The 20,028-nt window shown below is 47.1% G+C and overlaps 1 protein-coding gene across 1 annotated transcript in view; it reads right to left on the minus strand.

The window, feature by feature from the left end:
- Nucleotides 1–15,625, minus strand: part of PDE10A (phosphodiesterase 10A) — a gene marked incomplete at its 3' end in the record, with an annotated part of 576,158 nt that extends 560,533 nt beyond the window's left edge. The window contains exon 1 of the mRNA XM_079939715.1: nt 15,401–15,625. Coding sequence (XP_079795841.1) covers nt 15,401–15,497 — 97 coding nt within the window. The 5' untranslated portion in view covers nt 15,498–15,625. The remainder of the gene's footprint in view (nt 1–15,400) is intronic.
- Between the last annotated feature and the right edge of the window lie 4,403 nt (nt 15,626–20,028).

Below are 20,028 nucleotides of genomic sequence, written 5' to 3' on the forward strand. Positions count from 1 at the left end.
TTAGGCATGAAAAGTTTTCAAGAACGGGAAAATGATTTTAGAAAGGAAAGTGTGCCTTTCATTCTATCGTGGAAGGTGGAGCACATTTTGTTCTACCCACTAGGTGGAGTCACTGGGAAACAAGGATTCTAGTTCCTGGTGGGGATTGCCACCCCGCAAAGCAAAGACCCGGAGGGGTTCGCATTGCTTCCTCCAAGCTGGTTCCAGGCTCCCTGCTCTGCCTTCTTATCTGCCCCGACAGGAGCACCCAAATATGGACCTTCTCCCCTGTCCTCCTGTTCTCCTTCCCTCTCACCTTCCGCCTCTTCGTGGGGACACACTTCTCAGGTGTGTTCCAGGTTCTCAGTCATTAACATAAAATCATTTGTTGAACAGCTACTCCGTGCTCATTACTGGAAGAAGAACTGGAATGAAGAGTTGATCATGACTTGACAATGTCTCCAATCTAGCTGGGGAGGCAAGGCTCACACAGGAGTGTTAGCTGACAGTAAAGCAGAGACAGGACTGCAGCTACCACAACAGGGATGTGATAAACCACCTGGGCACCCCGTAGGTGCCACTATGTTAATGGGTTTCACTTCCAGTTAACACAGGCAGTTCAGAGCCCTCTTCAGATGGTCCTGAATCCAAAGAAATTTGCATGAATTCATTTAAAGTATTTATTATTTTTCACCAAGGGGCCATAAAAATTCTGGTGTTGTGGGCTGTCCGTTGTCATGAAGATATCTGTCAAATGTGGTCTAGACCAGGGTTTTGTTACTTTTTCAACTCACAATATGAAATTTATTTTTTCAATAGGACCAAATGAGCACACACACAAGTCACTAAATAATAATTGCCGCTTGTGGGACTCACCCTCACGCTCTCCACCCCTTGTCTTCCCCCTTATCCCCTTCCCTCCCCCCTCCCTTTTCCTCCTCTCTCTTCCCCCATCCTTTCCCCTCCGCCCTTCTCCCATCCCCTTCCCCCTTTCCCCCATTCTATTCAGTTTTTAGAAATACAATTTGGGTTTACTAAAAATAGATTTCATGACTCACAAAGAGGTTGCTACCCACAATCCAAAAAGCACTGGTTGAGACCATTCCAAAATGTTATGGAATCTAGGGCTCTGAGGATCCCCGCCTATGGTTTGTGAGTGAAAGATACGAGGAGGGTTTATTGAGGTTAGTTGAAGCTGACTAAGAAGGGCATTATGTTAACAAAAGCTTGAAGTCTTTTTAAAAAACAAACGTACTGAAGAAACATCCAACAGTCCTTGGCAGTCTAAAGATGTACGTGGGGTCTTCCCTGGTGGCACAGTGGTTGAGAGTCCGCCTGCCGATGCAGGGGACGCGGGTTCGTGCCCCGGTCCGGGAAGATCCCACATGCCGGTGGAGCGGCTGGGCCCGTGAGCCATGGCCACTGAGCCTGCGCGTCCGGAGCCTGTGCTCCGCAACGGGAGAGGCCACAATAGTGAGAGGCCCGCGTACCACAAAAATAAATAAATAAATAAAGATGTACGTGGTACAGTAAGGTGCCCTTGGAAGATAAAGATGAACTAACAACATCATTAGCTTGTCGAGACCACCATCCAAGGATGGGTGAAGGCAGGACCTTTACAAAAATATCGAAATAAATGTGGAATGACTGGGCATTACGAGTCTTAATTTATAAATAGAGTAACCGTTCTCCAGGTAAGTTTCTTTTTATTTTTCTTTATCACAATTAAGCTTCTTGGATATCTGGGCAATTTCCTTCTTCAATAACATGACAGAATTTCTTGTCAAAACTTAAGCATTTTTGCTTATGAAATTAGCCACCCAGTCATTGGAGCAAAGTCATTGGAGCAAAGAAGTTTTACCCTTAGACTTTCTACTGTCTGAAAAATACCACTTGAATCAGTCCACTACATTATTGAATAATGCTACAAAAGTTTGTAGTAATTTTATATCTTCTTTGGAGAAATGTCTATTTAGGTCTCCCACCCATGTTTGGATTGGGTCGTTTGTTATTTTGATATTGAGCTGCATGAGCTGCTTGTATACTTTGGAGATTAATCCTTTGTCAGTTGCTTCATTTGCAAATATTTTCTCCCATTCTGAGGGTTGTCTTTTCGTCTTGTTTATGGTTTCCTTTGCTGTGCAAAAGCTTTTAAGTTTCATTAGGTCCCATTTGTTTATTTTTGTTTTTATTTCCATTTCTCTAGGAGGTGGGTCAGAAAGGATCTTGCTGTGATTTATGTCATGGAGTGTCCTGCCTATGTTTTGCTCTAAGAGTTTGATAGTGTCTGGCCTTACATTTAGGTCTTTAATCCATTTTGAGTTTACTTTTGTGTATGATGTAAGGGAGTGTTCTAATTTCATTCTTTTACATGTAGCTGTCCAGTTTTCCCAGCACCACTTACTGAAGAGGCTGTCTTTTCTCCACTGTATATTCTTGCCTCCTTTATCAAAGATAAGGTGACTATATGTGCGTGTCTGTCATACAGAGTGAAGTAAGTCAGAAAGAGAAAAACAAATACCGTATGCTAACACATATATATGGAATCTAAAATAAATGGTTCTGAAGAACCTAGGGGCAGGACAGGAATAAAGATGCAGACGTAGAGAATGGACTTGAGGACACAGGGAGGGGGAAGGGTAAGCTGGCACAAAGTGAGAGAGTGGCATGGACATATATACACTACCAATCGTAAAATAGATAGCTAGTGGGAAGCAGCCGCATAGCACAGGGAGATCAGCTCAGTGCCTTGTGACCACCTAGAGGGGTGGGGTAGGGAGGGTGGGAGGGAAACGCAAGAGGGAGGAGATATGGGGATATATGTGCACGTATAGCTGATTCACTTTGTTATAAAGCAGAAACTAACACACCATTGTAAAGCAATTATACTCCAATAAAGATGTTAAAAAAAAAGTTTGTAGTAATTTAAAAATTGCTTTCCCACACCATATATAGACTATCACTAGTAATTAATGCAGGGCTTATCAAGGCCAATATCTGTGGTTTTCTTTCTTCATCTCTTCCCTCTACTGTTACGCATGGAGTAATAACTTTTATTGGAATGACTACACGAATGCATATGAAACAGCCCCTTTTCTCTAGAATCTTTCAGGCCAACGGGGATCCCAGAACTATGGAAATGACCCTCATGCCACACAGAATGTGGTGAGCGCCTAAGGCCACCCAGAGCCCCAGACCCAGGAGGAAAGACACCCCCATCCTTCTCGTGGAGATGACCACGGCCTCACGGAGAGGGTAGACGTCCCGAGGGGCCTCCAAGGATGCAGAAGGGTTCTACGAAGAGAGACTGAGTGGTGAGCAGAGTCCTGGGAAGAGGAAACTTCATAAGCGCTCCTAGAAAGTAAGTATCAGTTTAGCTGAACGGGAGGGTCCTGTAAGGGGAGGGGTGGGAGAAGCACACAAGATGTTAGGACTTTCCCTTTGTGTGGCTACTTTTAGTTGACCACGCATTGGCACATCCATTATCTCAGTGCCATCTCTTCAGGACTACGGTGCGACAGACCCTTACGCCCAAGGAGAGCGTTAGTACTTTACAAGAGCATAAAAGGAGAGCTGGAGACTTCCCGGTAGGAGAAGGGCCAGCGATAGGCTGCCTGCACTTGTTGGAGGGGTAGCGTTGCTGTGTCTGATGCACATACTTTCTTTGAGAAGTGGACTCTGCCCCGTCTGTCAGAACGAGAAATTCTGTCTTTGAGATACTTGGGCCAGGCCAGCAGGGTCAAGGTTTTCTGTCCTCTCTGCTCTGGGGTCCTAAGGTCTGACCTGGAGCTGCCATTTGCCTTGTTACCTTGGGGGTGGGCATGCAGGCAAAGGAGCCCTGGAGGTCCCACTGCTCCACCTTTGACTCCCCCCCAGGGACTCCCTGAAAACCGGCTTCCACTGAGATTTGTTCTCTTTGGATTTTGCCGCTTGTAACTGACAGGGACCTCGGCACGGATGGGCTGAAGCAGGAGAGCTGGGGGCAGAGAGTCCCTCTAGGAGGCTCTTCTAAAAGTCCCCCTTAGCCCTTTTCTACACTACCTTCTGGGCATCCTAAGTCTACAGAAAAGTTCTACTAAAAAGGGAATTCCATTGTTCATTCATACATTTATTCAACAATATTTACAGAGCACTTAATATTTGCCAGGCTTTACTCTAACTGGAAAAAAATGGCCAAAGAGGTTTCTGTCTTTATGGAGAACACATTCTCACAGGGAGAGGCAGACTATAAAAAAGTAAGCACAATAAGAAAATCTCAGATAGCATTTTTGTCCTACGAGTGAAACATCACATCCCCACAGTGACCCAAGGTTCCAGGACCCTGTGTGGCCAGCAGAGAGCACAGGTCAAGCGCTTACCCAGAAGATGTTTGATGAAAGAAAACAGAATGGGATAGAAATATATTGTAGTGGGGACACTGAGTAATCCTTGCCGGTTTTCTTTCTTCAGATGAAAGTCTAACTCATGTTCAATGACTTAGCACAGAAATGGAGCTGTTCCCAACATCACTCTCACGGATTTCACGAAATCCTGTCACTGCAGCATTTCAGTTCCACTTTGCGATCCTTTTGCACTTGAGACCGTCAAATGACAATGACCTCAAATCTGACAATCAGAGAGACTGAACAACAAAAACTAAAGGGAATGGGCAGGAAAAGAGCTTAATATTAGGTAGAGAGAGGGATGGATTAAATTAACATGCTATCAGTTGATAATGGATTTTTCTTGTATGTTACAACAAATTATTTTTCCCTATATTTACTTTGGACATTCATAACGAAGTTAAATGAAACTCCTACCGCTCTACAAGTTATTGTTATTTGTATGTGTTAGTTATCCTTTTAATCACTTACAATAGGCAGCTGGGTTTTATCCAATCCCAGTGATTTTAAACTGGGTCATCAAAATCCACTGGGTCTAAGTGAAACCAGGGTTTTAACAATGCCGTGCAATCTTTTGCTGGATGTCAAGCCAGAGGTGATACTGTATTAAGAACAGGAGACTAAGCTGTAACAACAACCAAAATGTTCCAATTAACTTCAAGTTAGAGGGAACATGTGGCCAAATACAGCTCAAAGTCAGGGCTTGGGATTGAGAGATTTGCCCTGAATAGCGTATTATAGCCTGGAGATACTCAAAGCCCTACCAACAGCCCTAAAAATATTCTAGGACTTAAGACCCCATGGGCTCACCTGTGTCTGGCTGCTACTTCCACACACTCAGGTCTGCTCCACGTCAACCCAGACATGAGACTCAGGCCCTGCACTGGTTTCCATTTACAAATGAGATGTTGAAGAAGTTGGTAGGCTTATCAAAGAATTCAGGACACACAGAGGAGCACAGCCTGCACCACCTACCAAATTAACATGCAGTCACCATCCATCACTCCTGGGTTCTGATTCCCTGTCAACCGCACCACTAGTAGGGGTCCTCCTCTGAGTTGGCCCCCACAGCTCCTCCTTTCTGTTCTGTCTCACATTCTCTTTTTCTTTACACTCAGCAACTCTCCCTTTTGCGGGAGCAACCAAAGCCCTTGCCCCTGAGGCCCCAGGGTCTCACCTTCTACAGTTGGTGTGCACCAAAGCATTTTTCCAAACCAAGATTGTTCCCTTCCTGAGAGATACTCTGGAGCTAGATGTTAGGATGATTGCAAGTCCTCCACCAGTTACAGCACCTGTTATGTAAACATGGGTTTTAGTATTGCAGGTCAGGGGGTGGCATAAAGTCACATCTGTCCCTTTTTCCTTCTCCTTCACAGTTAGCCCAGGGAAGCCCCAGATAAGACAGGCAAGTGACTGTCTTGATGTAGAAAAATGGAAAGAGGAAAAAATCAACATCATGACAGCGCTCAAGGATAGTCCGGAAAAGAAAGCTAAGCCTCCTGATTATACTTCCCTTCTTGAAACGAAGTTATGGACCTTCCTAGGCAGAGATTCCTAAGTTGGGTAAGCTTTTCCCAAACAGAAGTAAAAGGATCTTCCTTATGAGCAACTACACCTCAAGACTCTATACCTGGTGGGTATTTCATCTTCCTTCTCAATACCTCCTCCTTCAGAGCCAGCAAAGCAAGCACAATATACTTCTTAAATGAACAAGAATCAGGCTTTCCCTGGTGGCACAGTGGTTAAGAATCTGCCTGCCTATGCAAGGGACACGGGTTCGAGCCCTGGTCCAGGAAGATCCCACATGCCGCGGAGCAACTAAGACCGTGTGCCACAACTACTGAGACTGCGCTCTAGAGCCCATGTACCACAACTGCTGAAGGCCGCGTGCTGCAACTACTGAGCTTGCGGGCCTGGAGCCCATGCTCTGCAACAAGAGAAGCCACCGCCATGAGAAGCCCGCGCACCACAACAAAGAGTAGCCCCCGCTCGCCGCAACTAGAGAAAGCCCGTGCGCAGCAACGAAGACCCAACGCAACCAAAGATAAATAAATATTTTAAAATATATTAAAAAATGAATAAGAATCAAAGTCAACATCCGTGGTAGAGAAGAATAACAAATATTTGTGAATCAAAATTATGTATAGACTTTTAGTATTAAGAACAAGATCTAGTTCATTTATCAAGATCCTACATCTGGATTGCAAATGTTGCCATGTTAAAGGGCTTGGAATGCATCAGGGATTTTTCTCATGAATATAAGGTTTATAATATTCAGACATGATTCGACATGTTTATAGAAAACCATACATCTTCATTGATGGGCTCCAATGACTGCTAAAGAACATTCCACAAATTATTACAAAAATGAGTGTGTAGGATATATATTTAAAACAAATGAGTTTTATTATGTCCACCAAAAGGCATGCACACAAGTTGTTTCATGTCAGTTTTATTTGTGATGACCCCTAAATTGAAATAACCCAAATACCCATCGGTAGTACAAAGGACAAGTAGATTGTAGACTATTAATACCATATTACTTAGCACTCAAAAAGAACAAACAACTGTAACAACGTAGGTGAATCCCACAGACATAATGTTGAAGAAAAGAACCCAGACACAAGGCTATGTGCTGTTTGATTCCACATATGTGAGTCCCAAAGCAAGGAAAACCAATTAATGGCAATAGAGTTCAGAATAGTGAGTAGGGGTTTTATTGGGACAGAGCACAAGGAGCTTTCTAGAATGCAGGAAATGTCCTGTATCTTCATCTGGGTTAATATTAATTACGCTGTTCACCTAAGAAAGTGAACTTTCTGAAAATGTTATAATTCATTTAATATATATATATATAGGTAAGTAAGCAAAATCCAAATTTATATAGTTATGAATTGACTTGTACTGCAGATTTGAGTGTTCAACATTTTATACTTTCAGAAAGAGCTTTTTGTCATGGCATAAGTAGTGAATTATCAGAATATGTTTCTACCTGTCTTTGCAATATAGCAAGAAGTCTGGCAGACACAACCTTAACCAAGTGATGAAGCTTAACATCGCTAATGACATCATGTGTCCTCTGATGTGACCCAATGTCACCTGGATAGTATCCTTGTCCAAAATGTTTAACCTGAATCTGATCATTTGGGAACATCAGATGAATCCAAACCGGGAATTTCTAAAAGATTATTGACCTGGACCCTTCAAACATGTCAACATCAGGGAGCATTTCTAGATTAAAGGAAATGTGACAACTAAATGCCATGTGTGGTTCTTGATTGGATCCTAGATTGAGGGGGAAAAAAACGGGCTATTATTGGGGAAATGTGAACATGTGCTCCCACTAGATAATATTATATCAACATTAAGTGTTCTTGGTGTGGTTGCTGGACTGTGGTCCTTTAGGAGAACGTCTTACTCTTAGAAAATAAATCTGAACCCTCTAGATCATCATAATGTCTACAGATAACTCTCAAGTGGTTCAGCCAAAAATAATAATCGTTGTGAGAGAAAGAAGAGGAGGAGGAGGGGGAGGAAGAGGAGAAAACGTAGCCAAACGCTTGTCCCCATCACTTGCAGCGAGATGGACCCACCTCAACCCAAAATCTGGTTCGAATGTCGAGACATGCACCAAGAGGATGTGGGAAAGTTTATTGCCCTCATGACGAGGTTTTGCTAGGGGAGAAGTGCAGACCCCCAAGCATGTCTGGAAATGGCTTGAGAGCCAACAGGTGCAGGTTTCACTGTGGTTACAGGTGGTTCTGGGAGATTCTCACGTAGGAGTCAGGGCTCATGTGGACTGAGTTCCCACTGGCACCAATGGAAGGACCACGTGGGCTGTCGCATCAGCCTGCCCAGGTTTGGAGCAGACAGGAAGCTGGGTGGTGGGATCTGAAAGCTGTCAGCAGCCCACCATCAGAAATGGAGTCAGATTCTGTATCACATTGTCACATTGGCGATTTAGGTGAAGAGGACCTCAGCACGCACTGTACACATCCTGTAGCTTTTCTGTAGATGGAATACTTTTCAAAATAAAAAGTGGGAGGAGGGAAGATGAGCCTACTGTCCTCTCACATGAGTACCAGGCACTAATACCTTAAAATCAATTTAGTCCTCAGGAAAACTATTTTTGTAAATACGTGATGCTATGTTTTAATCATCTGTGCATGCTTAATCTCAAAGCCAGTGTTCTTTCACAAATGAAAGATTTTTACGGCTCAATATAAATATTCCTTCTTATCTCTATCCATTTACAAGTATAATTATTATGGTCACTATTAAATGGAATACTCAATACTTTAAGATGTCTTAGTTACAGAAACATTGGTCATTTCACTCAAGAAGAAATTATTGAGCGCAGAATATGTACAGGCATTGTATTAGGGGCAGGGATAAAACAGATAAAACAGGGATGAAACAGACTAAGACAGGAATTATCAGTTCTAGATGAAGCTCAGTGTCTTAACACACCAGTTAAGACATTCCCCTCTGCCCTTTGTGAGTTTATATTCTGTCAATATTTAAGAATCTAAGTATATAAAATGTATAAAAGTCACACAACCCAGACATATCATTACAGTTACGTGAGAATTTAAGAGTCATACTTATACCAATCATAATTTTCATGGGCTCCCCAGAAGGTGTATTCGTATCCTATTTTATAATAATGCATATGTTAAATAACATAATTCTTTCCCTGTTATTACATAAATTTATAGCAAAATCACAAACCTGTGCCTATTTATAGTAACTGACGTGGACAGAATGCAATATCGTATCCACATCTGCTCTAAACAGAGAGTTGGAGAAGAAAAACTGTCCCATAAATCCTAAAGTGCATGGTGCTACGGTTGCCCTACATCTAGTACTTCTGAGACTTCAAATATGCTATCCCACTGATTTGAGGAGTTTGCTTACATTTGCTAATCACTCCATTTTTAGGTCCCCAAAGTGTAGTGTCCATAGGGCTAGTAGATCACTGCAAAAGAAAATTGGGGCAGGTGTGGGCAAATAGGCCTTTGGTGGAGTTTCAATTGTTGTCATCTTTTTTGATTCAACTTCTCTATCTGGAAATTCACCAACAGATAGATTTATACACGTGCTCAAAAAACTACTGCGTGGTTGCTTATTATACCACTATGTATAAAAAGATTAATTCCATAAGAATTATCAGTTATGTTACATTGTGCCGTGGAATACTATACAGACAATAAAAATCAAGTAGATCTGTATATGCTGGTAAATTTCCAATACATAAGTAAGTGAATAAAGAAAGGTACAGCAGAAAAGTAGGTGGAGGATGCTCGTGTTTGTGTAAGAAAGGGATATCACGTATGCACTCCTGCACAGGTGACCCTTGCGCGACCGCACAAGTTCACTTCTACACAGATTTTTTTTCAATAAATACATATAGTGCTACACGATCCACAGTTGGGTGAATCTGCATATGTGGAACCAAAGATAGGGAGGGCTGACCATGGGACTTGAGAATCCTTGGGTTTTTGTATCCACAGTGGGTCCTGGAACCAATCCCTTGAGGATTTTGAGGGACGACTGTATACACACAGAACATTTCTGGTTGGTGTCATAAGAACCTTGTAACGTGGGTGACCTTTGGGAAAGGTGAATGGGGTTGGAGGGGGACATATTTTGCATCTTTTCTGTAAGTCCTGGCCGTGATATTTACACTTTTTACCATGTGCATGTGTGTATATGTGCGTGTATGTGTATAATATATGTGTGTGTGTGTATATATATATAATATGATGATGTTGATCATTGTGATTGCCACATTGTATTCATCAAGGAAGAGGACAGAAAGTTAAAGAGCTTTTAACAAGAATCTCATATCCCAGTCGAGCCGTTCTTATACTAAACAATACTGCTCCTCCAGCCAAGACAGTGCAGATAACTTCAGCTTACCTAAGAAGACAAGATTCCATTTGCACGGTTAAGTTCCGTCACGGAAGCACTTGAAGGAAACATCTCCACAGAGCTCTTACCTCTGTTTATTTGCAATCCTGTTTCTGCACTGGTGGGAAGGGGGAAGGGGGGTGTTTGTGGGGGGGGGGCAGGGAAGGGGCTAGCAAATCAGAGTATAAACAAAACTGCTTTCAACCTAAAAAGTTGCTTCTAAACCGTAGATCAGAAGGTACCCTCAGTTAACACCCCACCATGCTCAGAGTGTCTGGTAGTTCTGGAAAGAATGGAGAGAAAGCATTGCCCCAGCCACCAGCCTGTCCAAATTGTGCAGATGTTAAGTGACTTCCCCAGCCTTTCACGTCAGCAAGAACTGCTGCTTATCTACTTCCTTTGCGAGTTACCATTTCGTTTGGAGTCGGTTATGGTTTACCTGCTTCTTCACACAATCCTATTCAAAGTCTTAAAAACGTCACCATCCAGGTCATCTGATTCAACCTTCTGATGTTACAGATGAGGAACCCGGCAACAGGCATGTCTTTTTAGACTAATGGGACTTCCTTTCTGGTCCACGTGTGAGGACTCACCCCCGGATGCTACTCTGTATTTTTGTGCTTCTTTTCCCCGAAACTCTCCTCTCCCCGCCGACCAGCTTTGGCACACTGGAGGGCAAAATGGCCTTCCTGGTGGGAGCCAGAGAAACTAAGGTGAGAACTGAAGAACATCTGACCTGCAACGCTCTTCGCCATCAAGCTTCTATGGAACGTGCGCTTGTGAGATTTTCTTCAGGGGTCAAGATTTTCTTCCAGGGGTCAAGCCCACTCTTTCATATTAATGATTATAAATAACCCTTTAAGAGATTTTTCTTATAATAATTAAAAATCTGATCAACTATTCTAAAACAATTAATCTGTTCGGAAAAAATCATTTCAACTGGTTTTAGGGGGTCATGTAGACGTAGGGCAGTCAACAATCTAGATGTTCAGCTTTAACTGGTTTTAGAGGTACGGAGTTGCTAAGACTTCCCCTGCCCCTGTTTCCGGATGCCCCCAAAGCCAATGGCCTGTGGATAATACAGGGAAGCCACAAAACCCAAAAGCCAGTGTGACGTCAAACAGGAACACAATTTTAAGAAACCAATGTTTACTTCAGTCATTACCTCGTCAGATGAAGGAATAGCTACCCATAGACAGTCTCACTGTGGCTCAGGAAACCTGAGGAGCATAAAACATGAGTAGGTCATGGGTTCTGTTCAAACCTCCCCTGACCTCCTTCACTGCAGAGGCCCCCTTCGGGTGACTTTACACCCCAGAGTGACAGGAAACCAGAAGACTGGGCTGGATAGGATCTTAACCAAGCTCATCAAAGATAGAAACTACTTACTTTTAAAACACTCATGAGATTAACTGAATGTAATAATAAACATTTGACATCATTTTATATCCAAAAATCATCTTAAAAGAAATGAGAATTAAAGTCAGAAGACAAAACAATACAGAACTGTTAGGGTGTGGGTGGGGAAGGGGGAGAACAGAAATGGGTTTCCGAGAGCCTAGGAAGAGCCCACAGGGGCTGAGAGAACAGGTTTCTAACTAGAGGGTAAGTGTTGGAAAATAGGCTTTAATGTTATATTTCAGTGTAGAGTAACTAATGCAACATCATGTGATTAGACCAAAGTATCTAAGTAGATAACAATTCCTTGAAAAGGGACCAATATGAAGGGAATGTGAAGAGAATGAAAAAATAGAAGAAAAATTGTTGTCATCTTTTTTGATTCAACTTCTCTATCTGGAAATTCACCAACAGATAGATTTATACACGTGCTCAAAAAACTTATCTTCCTATGGGATAAGATCAATAATTATAATTATTCAGTGTTTCCATCAGAGCCTCTTCCCACATGGTCTTCGACATACATACCCATCACCTTCACAGCCAGATGAATGCTGTAACACACTCTCATGTCTAAGTTCAAAGCCATGAAAGACAGTAGATGCAAAGCAAAGCGAAAATTGTGGCCGGCATTGTCCGTTTGCACACCAGATCTCTCTAAGTTGTAAAGACAAAATCTTTGTATGTTTAACATTTTATGCAAATATCTCCCATCAGTAGAGTCTGAACACACGGTGGACACAGAGCCAGCTGGGGCCCACAAGAGAACCATATCCTGGTCCCGATCGTGACTTTACACATACGCACACACGTCAGATAACTTCAGCGGACCTTCCAAATAAACGTCCGCTGTAGGACAGGACACTTCACTGTCCCCTTGCCACAGCTGAGCAAATAAGTCAGGGAGAAAAAGGAACCATCCGTGTGTGTTCACAACAACCGTTCACCGTCTTACCTTCATCTCATAAGGAATCTCCTAAAGAGAAATGATTAACAGGACAGGAGCCGTTACAGGAAATAGCCACCTAGGGCCTGAGTGGACACCTACCCTCGTGACTGGGGCAGATTGGTGGCGGGTGAGGGCATGAATAGGGGCAATGGTTTCCGTTCTTCTGTTCAAAGTTCCCACTCCACTCCCTCCAGGCAGCCTGCATGCTTACTGGCTGTTTAAAACTTTAGACCAAGACAACCTGCTGACAGACGGTCTTAAAATCAATGACTCCCAATGAAACTTAATTTCCAATTGCCTTGATCTAATAGATGCTATAATGTGCTTTCAGTGGTTGAAATGAACAAACACGTCGGCCTTCCAAGTTGCTGGAGCTCAAAAGAAACCCCTTCTGATACACAAGGTCAGCGAGACTGATGTAAATGCTTTTCTCTCCTGTTCAGTGTGTGCATATTGTAAAGTTTGGCTGAGAGACTCAAAGGAAAGACACAGCCTTGAGTTGGAGAGGTGATAAGATCCAGGTCCTTAACCACGTGTAAGTGTCCTTGTACATTTTGTTGCAGGTGCATCACCACCCGTCACTCAAACACTGGTTTACACCTGGCCTCCCCATCTTCCATGGTCAAAGTACCCACAGCCATACACCCTCCCACATATGTAGAGATGTGTTTCCATCACGTTCGGTGAGTGCCTGACTACCATTTCTCAAGGAAACGCATTCACAATCCTATGGTACTTCAGTATTCACACACTTCATGGTTTCTACAGTTACATATTCATAGGCAATTATCTAGTAGCATTTTTATTTGCCAAATGCAAAGGATACAGTAAAATCAGTAGACATTTTTCAGCTCTAACAAAACCAATCTGTACCATAAGTCACTTCAAAATTATGATAATCTCTGAATAACATAGATACAAATACTTAATATTGCCTGTTATGACTTACAAAATATTCTCGGCCGGGTCCTATCACACTAGGGAATGTGGGAATTTTGCTACTACTGTTAGTACAGGACCTCCAGAACATAGCTTTTTAAATTCTAATACCACACATTTCCACCAAAAGGACGATAAATGTTTGTTAAAATACAATTCTTATTGCTTTTATAAATGCCAGCCATGCATTCACTAATTATTAGAAAATGGCATAAAATGTATCCAGGCTGTTATATACCAGGATAATCATGTCAGTTCCCATAGACTTCACTAGTTGCTTAACCAAAAGAACATAGATAGTATGCACCTTTGAGAGTAACCTCGGGTCAAAACTGAATGCTGAGTATAGAGCCGATGAATTTGTCAGACACCCATGGTGATACCGAATTATTCTCCCCAAAGATGGAAAAATACCAAAATACCATTCAGATAGAATCATTGCCATATTTGAATGTCTTACCAAATGCCATTTTTTTTCAGTAAAATTAATTGAAGAGCTGTACTAACTTTTGCTCTAAGATCACAACTGAGCAAAGAAAGTCCAAACATGGGCAGACACTGAAATACAACCGCTTCTGAGGTGAGTGGGAGACATTGCTCTCACCTGCTTCTATTAAATCCCACTGACCAGGGAGAACCAAAACCAGACCCTTTGCTTTAAAACGCACACAAGCCATGCAAAGGGTTGCAAGGGGACACAGAGATTCATGTCTTGTCAGCAGGAAGGACTTTGGTGACTTCGTATTTCTTATGACGTCAAAGGAGAAAAGCCATGGACTCCATTTTGGAGGTACACGCCCAGTCCCCTGGTGCTCCGACCAGCCCCTGCCACCGACCAGGCCACAGGGCTCCCCTCTGAAAAGAAGAGCAACCCCAAAACACAGCTCCTCTCCCTGCCTGGGTTCAGACCTTTCCCCCACAGGCCCTTTCACCTCCCCTTCCACAGCTTAACCGATAACAAAACATTTGCATCTGGTTCATATTTCCTTTGTGTTTAAACTACAGTCCAGAAAAGAACTTCACTAGTCCATTGGGGCCTACTTTCAACCAAATTCAGAATACTGTAAGTGAAATAAAAGGTGTCTGACGGGGTTGCTCTTATGTGGCAATCAGATATCCAAGAATTACTTTTGCTTCCATAGGAAATTTCCCATCTTCACTTTTTCGTTGGTTTGATTCTAGGGAAAGGAGTCCCCAGATGCTTGCAGCACAGCATCTCCCCTCGAGATCAGTCCACCATTAGATCTGCCTCAAGCCTCACCTCCAACTTCGGGAGGATGCAAAGGGCTGCCTGAGCAGATGGGGATTCAACATGACGCAACCCTGAGCATCCCTGGACTGGAGAAGCCTGGGAGAAGCAGCAGCCCTCCTGACGCCCCTTGCCAGCAACACACATGAGGGGACAGCACCAGCACCCACTCTGCAGACCCAGGCGTCCTGCACACACGTCAGTACAGGCCACAGAACCACAGGACAGCTCGACACCCCCATGTATGTGACAGCAAGGCAGAGGATGGGAAATGGCCAGCCATCCCCAATCCATACCCAGCCTCTTCCAGCCTCCTCTCCCACTCCACCCCACCCTCCCCTTCTCCACACAGAGTTTCAAGTTCACCCAAATTTGGGTCTTCAATGCCAGCCTAATCAGCACATTCCCACTCCCCCGCCCCCCATTTCCTGGAGGCACATGTAAAATCCCATTTGTGGGGAGAAAAGTCTACTCAAGTTGCCTTGACACAGGGAGCTGCCGAGCACCGGCTGGAGCATTCCTGCAGAGCATCTCAACTCCCAGACCTTCCCTGCAGGCTCCTTTCCTTTCCTCCAGCCCGGCTCTCCCTACCTTCCTCCTGGCTGCCGCCCTCAAAGCAGGCAGTGGGCTCCTCCTCTGGGAGCCCCGACTGTCCTCCACCCTCCAGGGCTTTGCGTTTCTTCGACATCTCTGCCGGGGCTGGGGCTTTGGGGTGTTCTTTCCGCACCCCCAGCCTCCCCCCTCGGAGAGGAGAGTGAAGGTGGGGTTAGGTGGAGGGGAGAGAGACGGGCAAAAGAGGTGGGGAGGAGAGGCCGGGGAGGGAGATGGCTGGAGAGGAATTGCTGCTGAAGGAGGGAAGGCACTTTGGGGAAGCAGGAACCAGGCGGGCAGGCGGCGCAGAGAGCCTACAATCAGTTCAGCAGCAGTCCTCCGTCTAGGGGGCTCTCTGCTCCCTCTCTCTCCCTCTCTCTCCCTCTCCCTCTCTCCCTCTCTCCTTCCTCCTTCCTCTTTTTCCTTCCACTAGAAGGGTAAGCCCAGAGGGAAAAAGAGACCAAAACACCAGGGAGGAGAGGCTCTTTGGGTGCTCAGCTGATTTCTTTCTAATTTAGGAGGGGGATAGCGTGGGTGCTGGGTATGGGGACTTCTAGCCCTGTCTGTAAAGGACTGGTGTCCTGGGAAGGGAGGTGTTGGGAGGGGGGAGGGTGTTAATGGTGTTTGGAAGGGAATATTTTCAGTGGATTACAAGGAAAATTGGGTAGAATGAAGAAAACAAAATGCTGCAGGATGCAATATAGTGATGTCTTCAGGTGCTAGGGGCACAGGACCCCCTCCTCCTCTGTGACATCATTTGAGCTTTTGCAAAAGGGGTTGGGGGAGGTGCAGGGAGGACCAAGGAGAGAGGCAACAGAGGCCCGAGACAGAAAGGGGAGGGGGAGGGGTCTTGTCCCCATTCAGAACTGAGGAAGGAGGCCCAGAAAGGAGGCAGGAGGGTGGGGGCCTCCTCCCAAGGCCCCCTTGGGTCTAGCCTTGCGGAGGCGGCCGTTTGCAGCTGGAGGGCAGCCTTGCAGGGAACTTGGAGCTGGAAACTCGGTCCAAGAAGCAGTAGCCGGAGGCAATCGCTCAGGCGCTGGGCTCGGCTGCCCTCCCTCTCACCTCCTCTGCCACCCCTGAGTCTTCTGGTTTTATCCACTCAGGTCTCTTTTTTCTCACCTCCACTCATCACCCCTCTTCCAAAACAGTCATGTCCCCAAACAACACACACACACACACACACACACACACACACACACACACACACACACACACACACTTTCTTATTGCCGAAAAGGATGGAGGGAAACGATGGTAACTTTTTAAATGGTTGGATTGGAGTCTTTCTGGACTCTCAAGGGTTAAATAACAGGTACAAGGAACAGTCCACTCACCGCCGAAGTATGCGAAGCGCCTGTCTGCTTTCCGCTTCAAGTTCACACACTGGAAAAAGAGAGAAAAAGCAAAGAGGAAAAAAAAGAAGCGGGCGGGCCCGGAGCCCCGTGGGTCCAGGGCTCCATTGAGAACTGCGCACAACAAGTTGCCAGTGAGCCCAGGTGGCCCAAGTTCATGACCTCTCCAAGAACACTCGCTTCTGCTCCACTCGGCAGGCATATTCCAGAGGCGTGGGGCAGTCTGCCTTTCGCGCTGATCTCCCCTGAAAAGGAGCAGACAACTCTAAGCGGTGTGTGGCATTCCTCTATCCCTCTTGTCCATCTGGGGGTCTCCGGGAAAGCCGCGCTGAGCGCTCTAGGCGCCAAGGAAGACCGGTCCATTTCAGCTCATCCTCCCGCGGCCGCAACTTTGGACCCACACACCTACAGAGAACCTAAGTGCGAGTGTGCGTGTGTGTTTGAGTGTGTGCGCGTGAGTGTGCCAGCCTGTCTGCCCGCGCGCACCGGGCTTTGGGGCGCATGTGCTCTCGGGAACGACTCTCCCTGGCTGCCTGGAACTTGGAGAGTTTTCCTTTAAGCCGGAGCTGCTGCTCGGACACCCCCCCTCCGCCCCCCCCGCGTCCAACAGGAGGCGATGACGTCTGTAGCCTCGTTGCCAGACAGTCCCCAGGCTGCCGCTGCCGTTCATTGACAGGAGCGGGCGCTCCGACGTCAGCAGCCGGACCTTTGGCAAAGCTGCTCGGGCGGAGACGGCTCCCACCCCCGCACCTGCCAGCCAGCCCGCGGGGGGAGGAGGGGGAGTAATGAAATCAAAGTCGCTGGGGAGGGGCCCGGCGAGGCTCCGGGGCTCGAGGAGGAGGGGACTCCGCTCTGCCCTCTTTATCCTGGAGCTCCAGAGTTTATAAATAGCGCTGTCTCCAGCCAGACTCGACCCCTCCGCTGCAGCCCCCGCGGTGCCCCCGCCCCTGCCCCTGTCACTTCGCGCTGGACTCGCTCGGTCGGGAGGGAGGCGCAGAGGGGGCAGGGAAGCAGGGAGTGGAAACGGACGTTGCTTCTCTTCCCTCTTCCCATTCATAGATTCGGTTTGAGTCTTGGGGCCGCCGCTCGGCTCCAGGAGCCGCAGTGAATGGATGGACGACCGCGCGCGGGGACCACTGGGTGGGCAGGGTGTCGCCCTCGCGGGAGGCGCTCCTCCCACGCGGGAACTTGCTCCCTCGCCTAGGGGCGGGTGGGAGGACCCCAAACGACCATCCTTAAGAGACCCAGGGCCTGCCCCCTCTGGCTCCTCCAGCCCCGGAGTTCTTTTCTGCCCCTGCTGGAACGCAAACCGCAGAATCGAGCTGCGCTCGGCCCCAGCACCATGGAGAGCCGGGACGCGGACGCAGCCTGGGCCACGCGGCGGCGGTCCCGGGGAGCGGCCATGTGGCGCAGGGCAGTGGCTGGGGCCGAGGGTGTCACCTCGCTGTGCGCACCCTTGGCTGCACAAGCCGGCGCGCTCTCCGCTCCCGAACCCCATGGCGCGGCGTGGGGTTGCGGAAGATCGCAGGGCGGGTGCCCCACCAGAGCCCCGCTCGCAGGGGTCGTGGGCGCGCGTCTCCCGCGTGCTGCTGCTGGGAGCTGAGGGATGGAGAGGCCCGCGCCGGCCCGGAGCGGGACGCGGCGCCCCCGTTTGGGCGCTGCCCCCGTTTCTCGCTCAGGATCCCGCAGGATGGAGTTCTGAGGCGCCCTGCTCCCCGCTGGAGCTTGATGGACGCGCACGAAAGCTTCCATGGGACCCAGAGCACAGTGTGGCCGAGGGAATCCGAGAGCGCCTTTGCTACCCCAGGACCCGCGCGCGCGGTCTGGGTGACAGCAGAAGCCCAGGAGTGTGGAGACCGACCCGCAGAGCCCTTCAGAGCCCGGTTTGGCCCAGGCTGTTTGAGAAGCTGCCGCTCAGGGGGCCTTGTCCCCGTGCGCCTGCACCCCACCCCCGTAAAGGCCACCCCCCCCACCTGGGCCCTGGCCGCAGCCCCTCTCGCTGCTAGAGGTGACCACATCTCCTCTGCTGTTCCCACCGCTTTCTCTCCCCTTTACAACAAACAGCTCCCAGCAGTTGCCCTAGACTCTTGTCTCTGGTTTCTCTCGTCTCATTGGCTCTTGAACCTAGGCCTACAAGACCGTCTTAGATGTTCTTAGATGTTCTGGCTCAGCGACTCAGCTCCCCCAGGTCAGCGGCCACCTCCGGCTGCTCAGTGCAAAGGTCAGTTCTTAGCCTTCCCCTCGCCTGACTTCCCAGCCAAGTGGGTCAGAGGCTACGGTTCCCTCCTCCAAGGGACACACCCTTCACTTGGCTTTCAAGACAGCACACTCCCTGGTTTCCATCCTACCTTTCTGGCCATTCCCTCTGGGTTACCTTTGATGAATCTGCATCCCCCCAACTTCTTGACCTTGGAGTGGCCCACGGCCCCCTTATCTTCTCTCACCACCTGCCCCCTTGGTGGTCTCACTCCGCCTCCTGGTTTTAAGTCCTGTCTCAGCGCTGAAGACTTTGCATTTATATATTCAGCTCAGACCTCTCCCCTAAATGTTACTCATGTCTCACTAGCACCTCCACCTGGGTGTCTAGAAAGCATCCAAAACTCAGGAGGGCAAAGTGGGTTCTTGATTTTACCCTCACCCCAAACCTGCTCTGCCCACGGTTTTTCCCACCTCCGTCAACAGACCTTTCAGCCCCACTCCCTGGTCCCCAGCCCCACTGGCCGTTTATAGAACCCGTTCAGAACTCTGCATCCGCGGATCCTCTCCAGACCTCCTTCTGCTAAAGAAGCACAGGACTAGCTCTCTTCCTCTTTCTCACACTTACTCTGGGGCCTCCTCGGAGAAGCCTCCAGAGGTCACCTCACTTAAAACTTCAACTCTCTTCCTGTCCCCCATCCTTGCTTCACTTTCCTCTTGGCGTTCCTTCTGGCTTGCTCGTTTGCCTTGTTTATTCTATCTCCCCACTGAAATGCTAGCTTCACGAGGACACAGAGTTTCGCTTTGGCTTAGAATTGCATTAAAAACTAGACTTAGCGTCACGAAGTTCCTCACCTCACCACACATTCAGGAGATGCTGGATTTGTTTGGTGACAAATAGAAGCAGGTGAGCGTAGAGACTGTCTGGGGGCATTTCTCCACCACAGTGGTCCCCAAGTAAACTCTCCACCTGAGAGTGTGGGAGCCCCGCCCGAGGCCACTGTTAGACCTCTGGGTGACTCCATTCTCTCCCCACTCACTTTCTTATTCCATTGCTTCTTTCTCTTTTTTTTTCTCCCT

The sequence above is a fragment of the Stenella coeruleoalba genome (assembly GCF_951394435.1).
Source record: "Stenella coeruleoalba genome assembly, chromosome: 12".
In the NCBI taxonomy this organism is placed as follows: domain Eukaryota; kingdom Metazoa; phylum Chordata; class Mammalia; order Artiodactyla; family Delphinidae; genus Stenella; species Stenella coeruleoalba.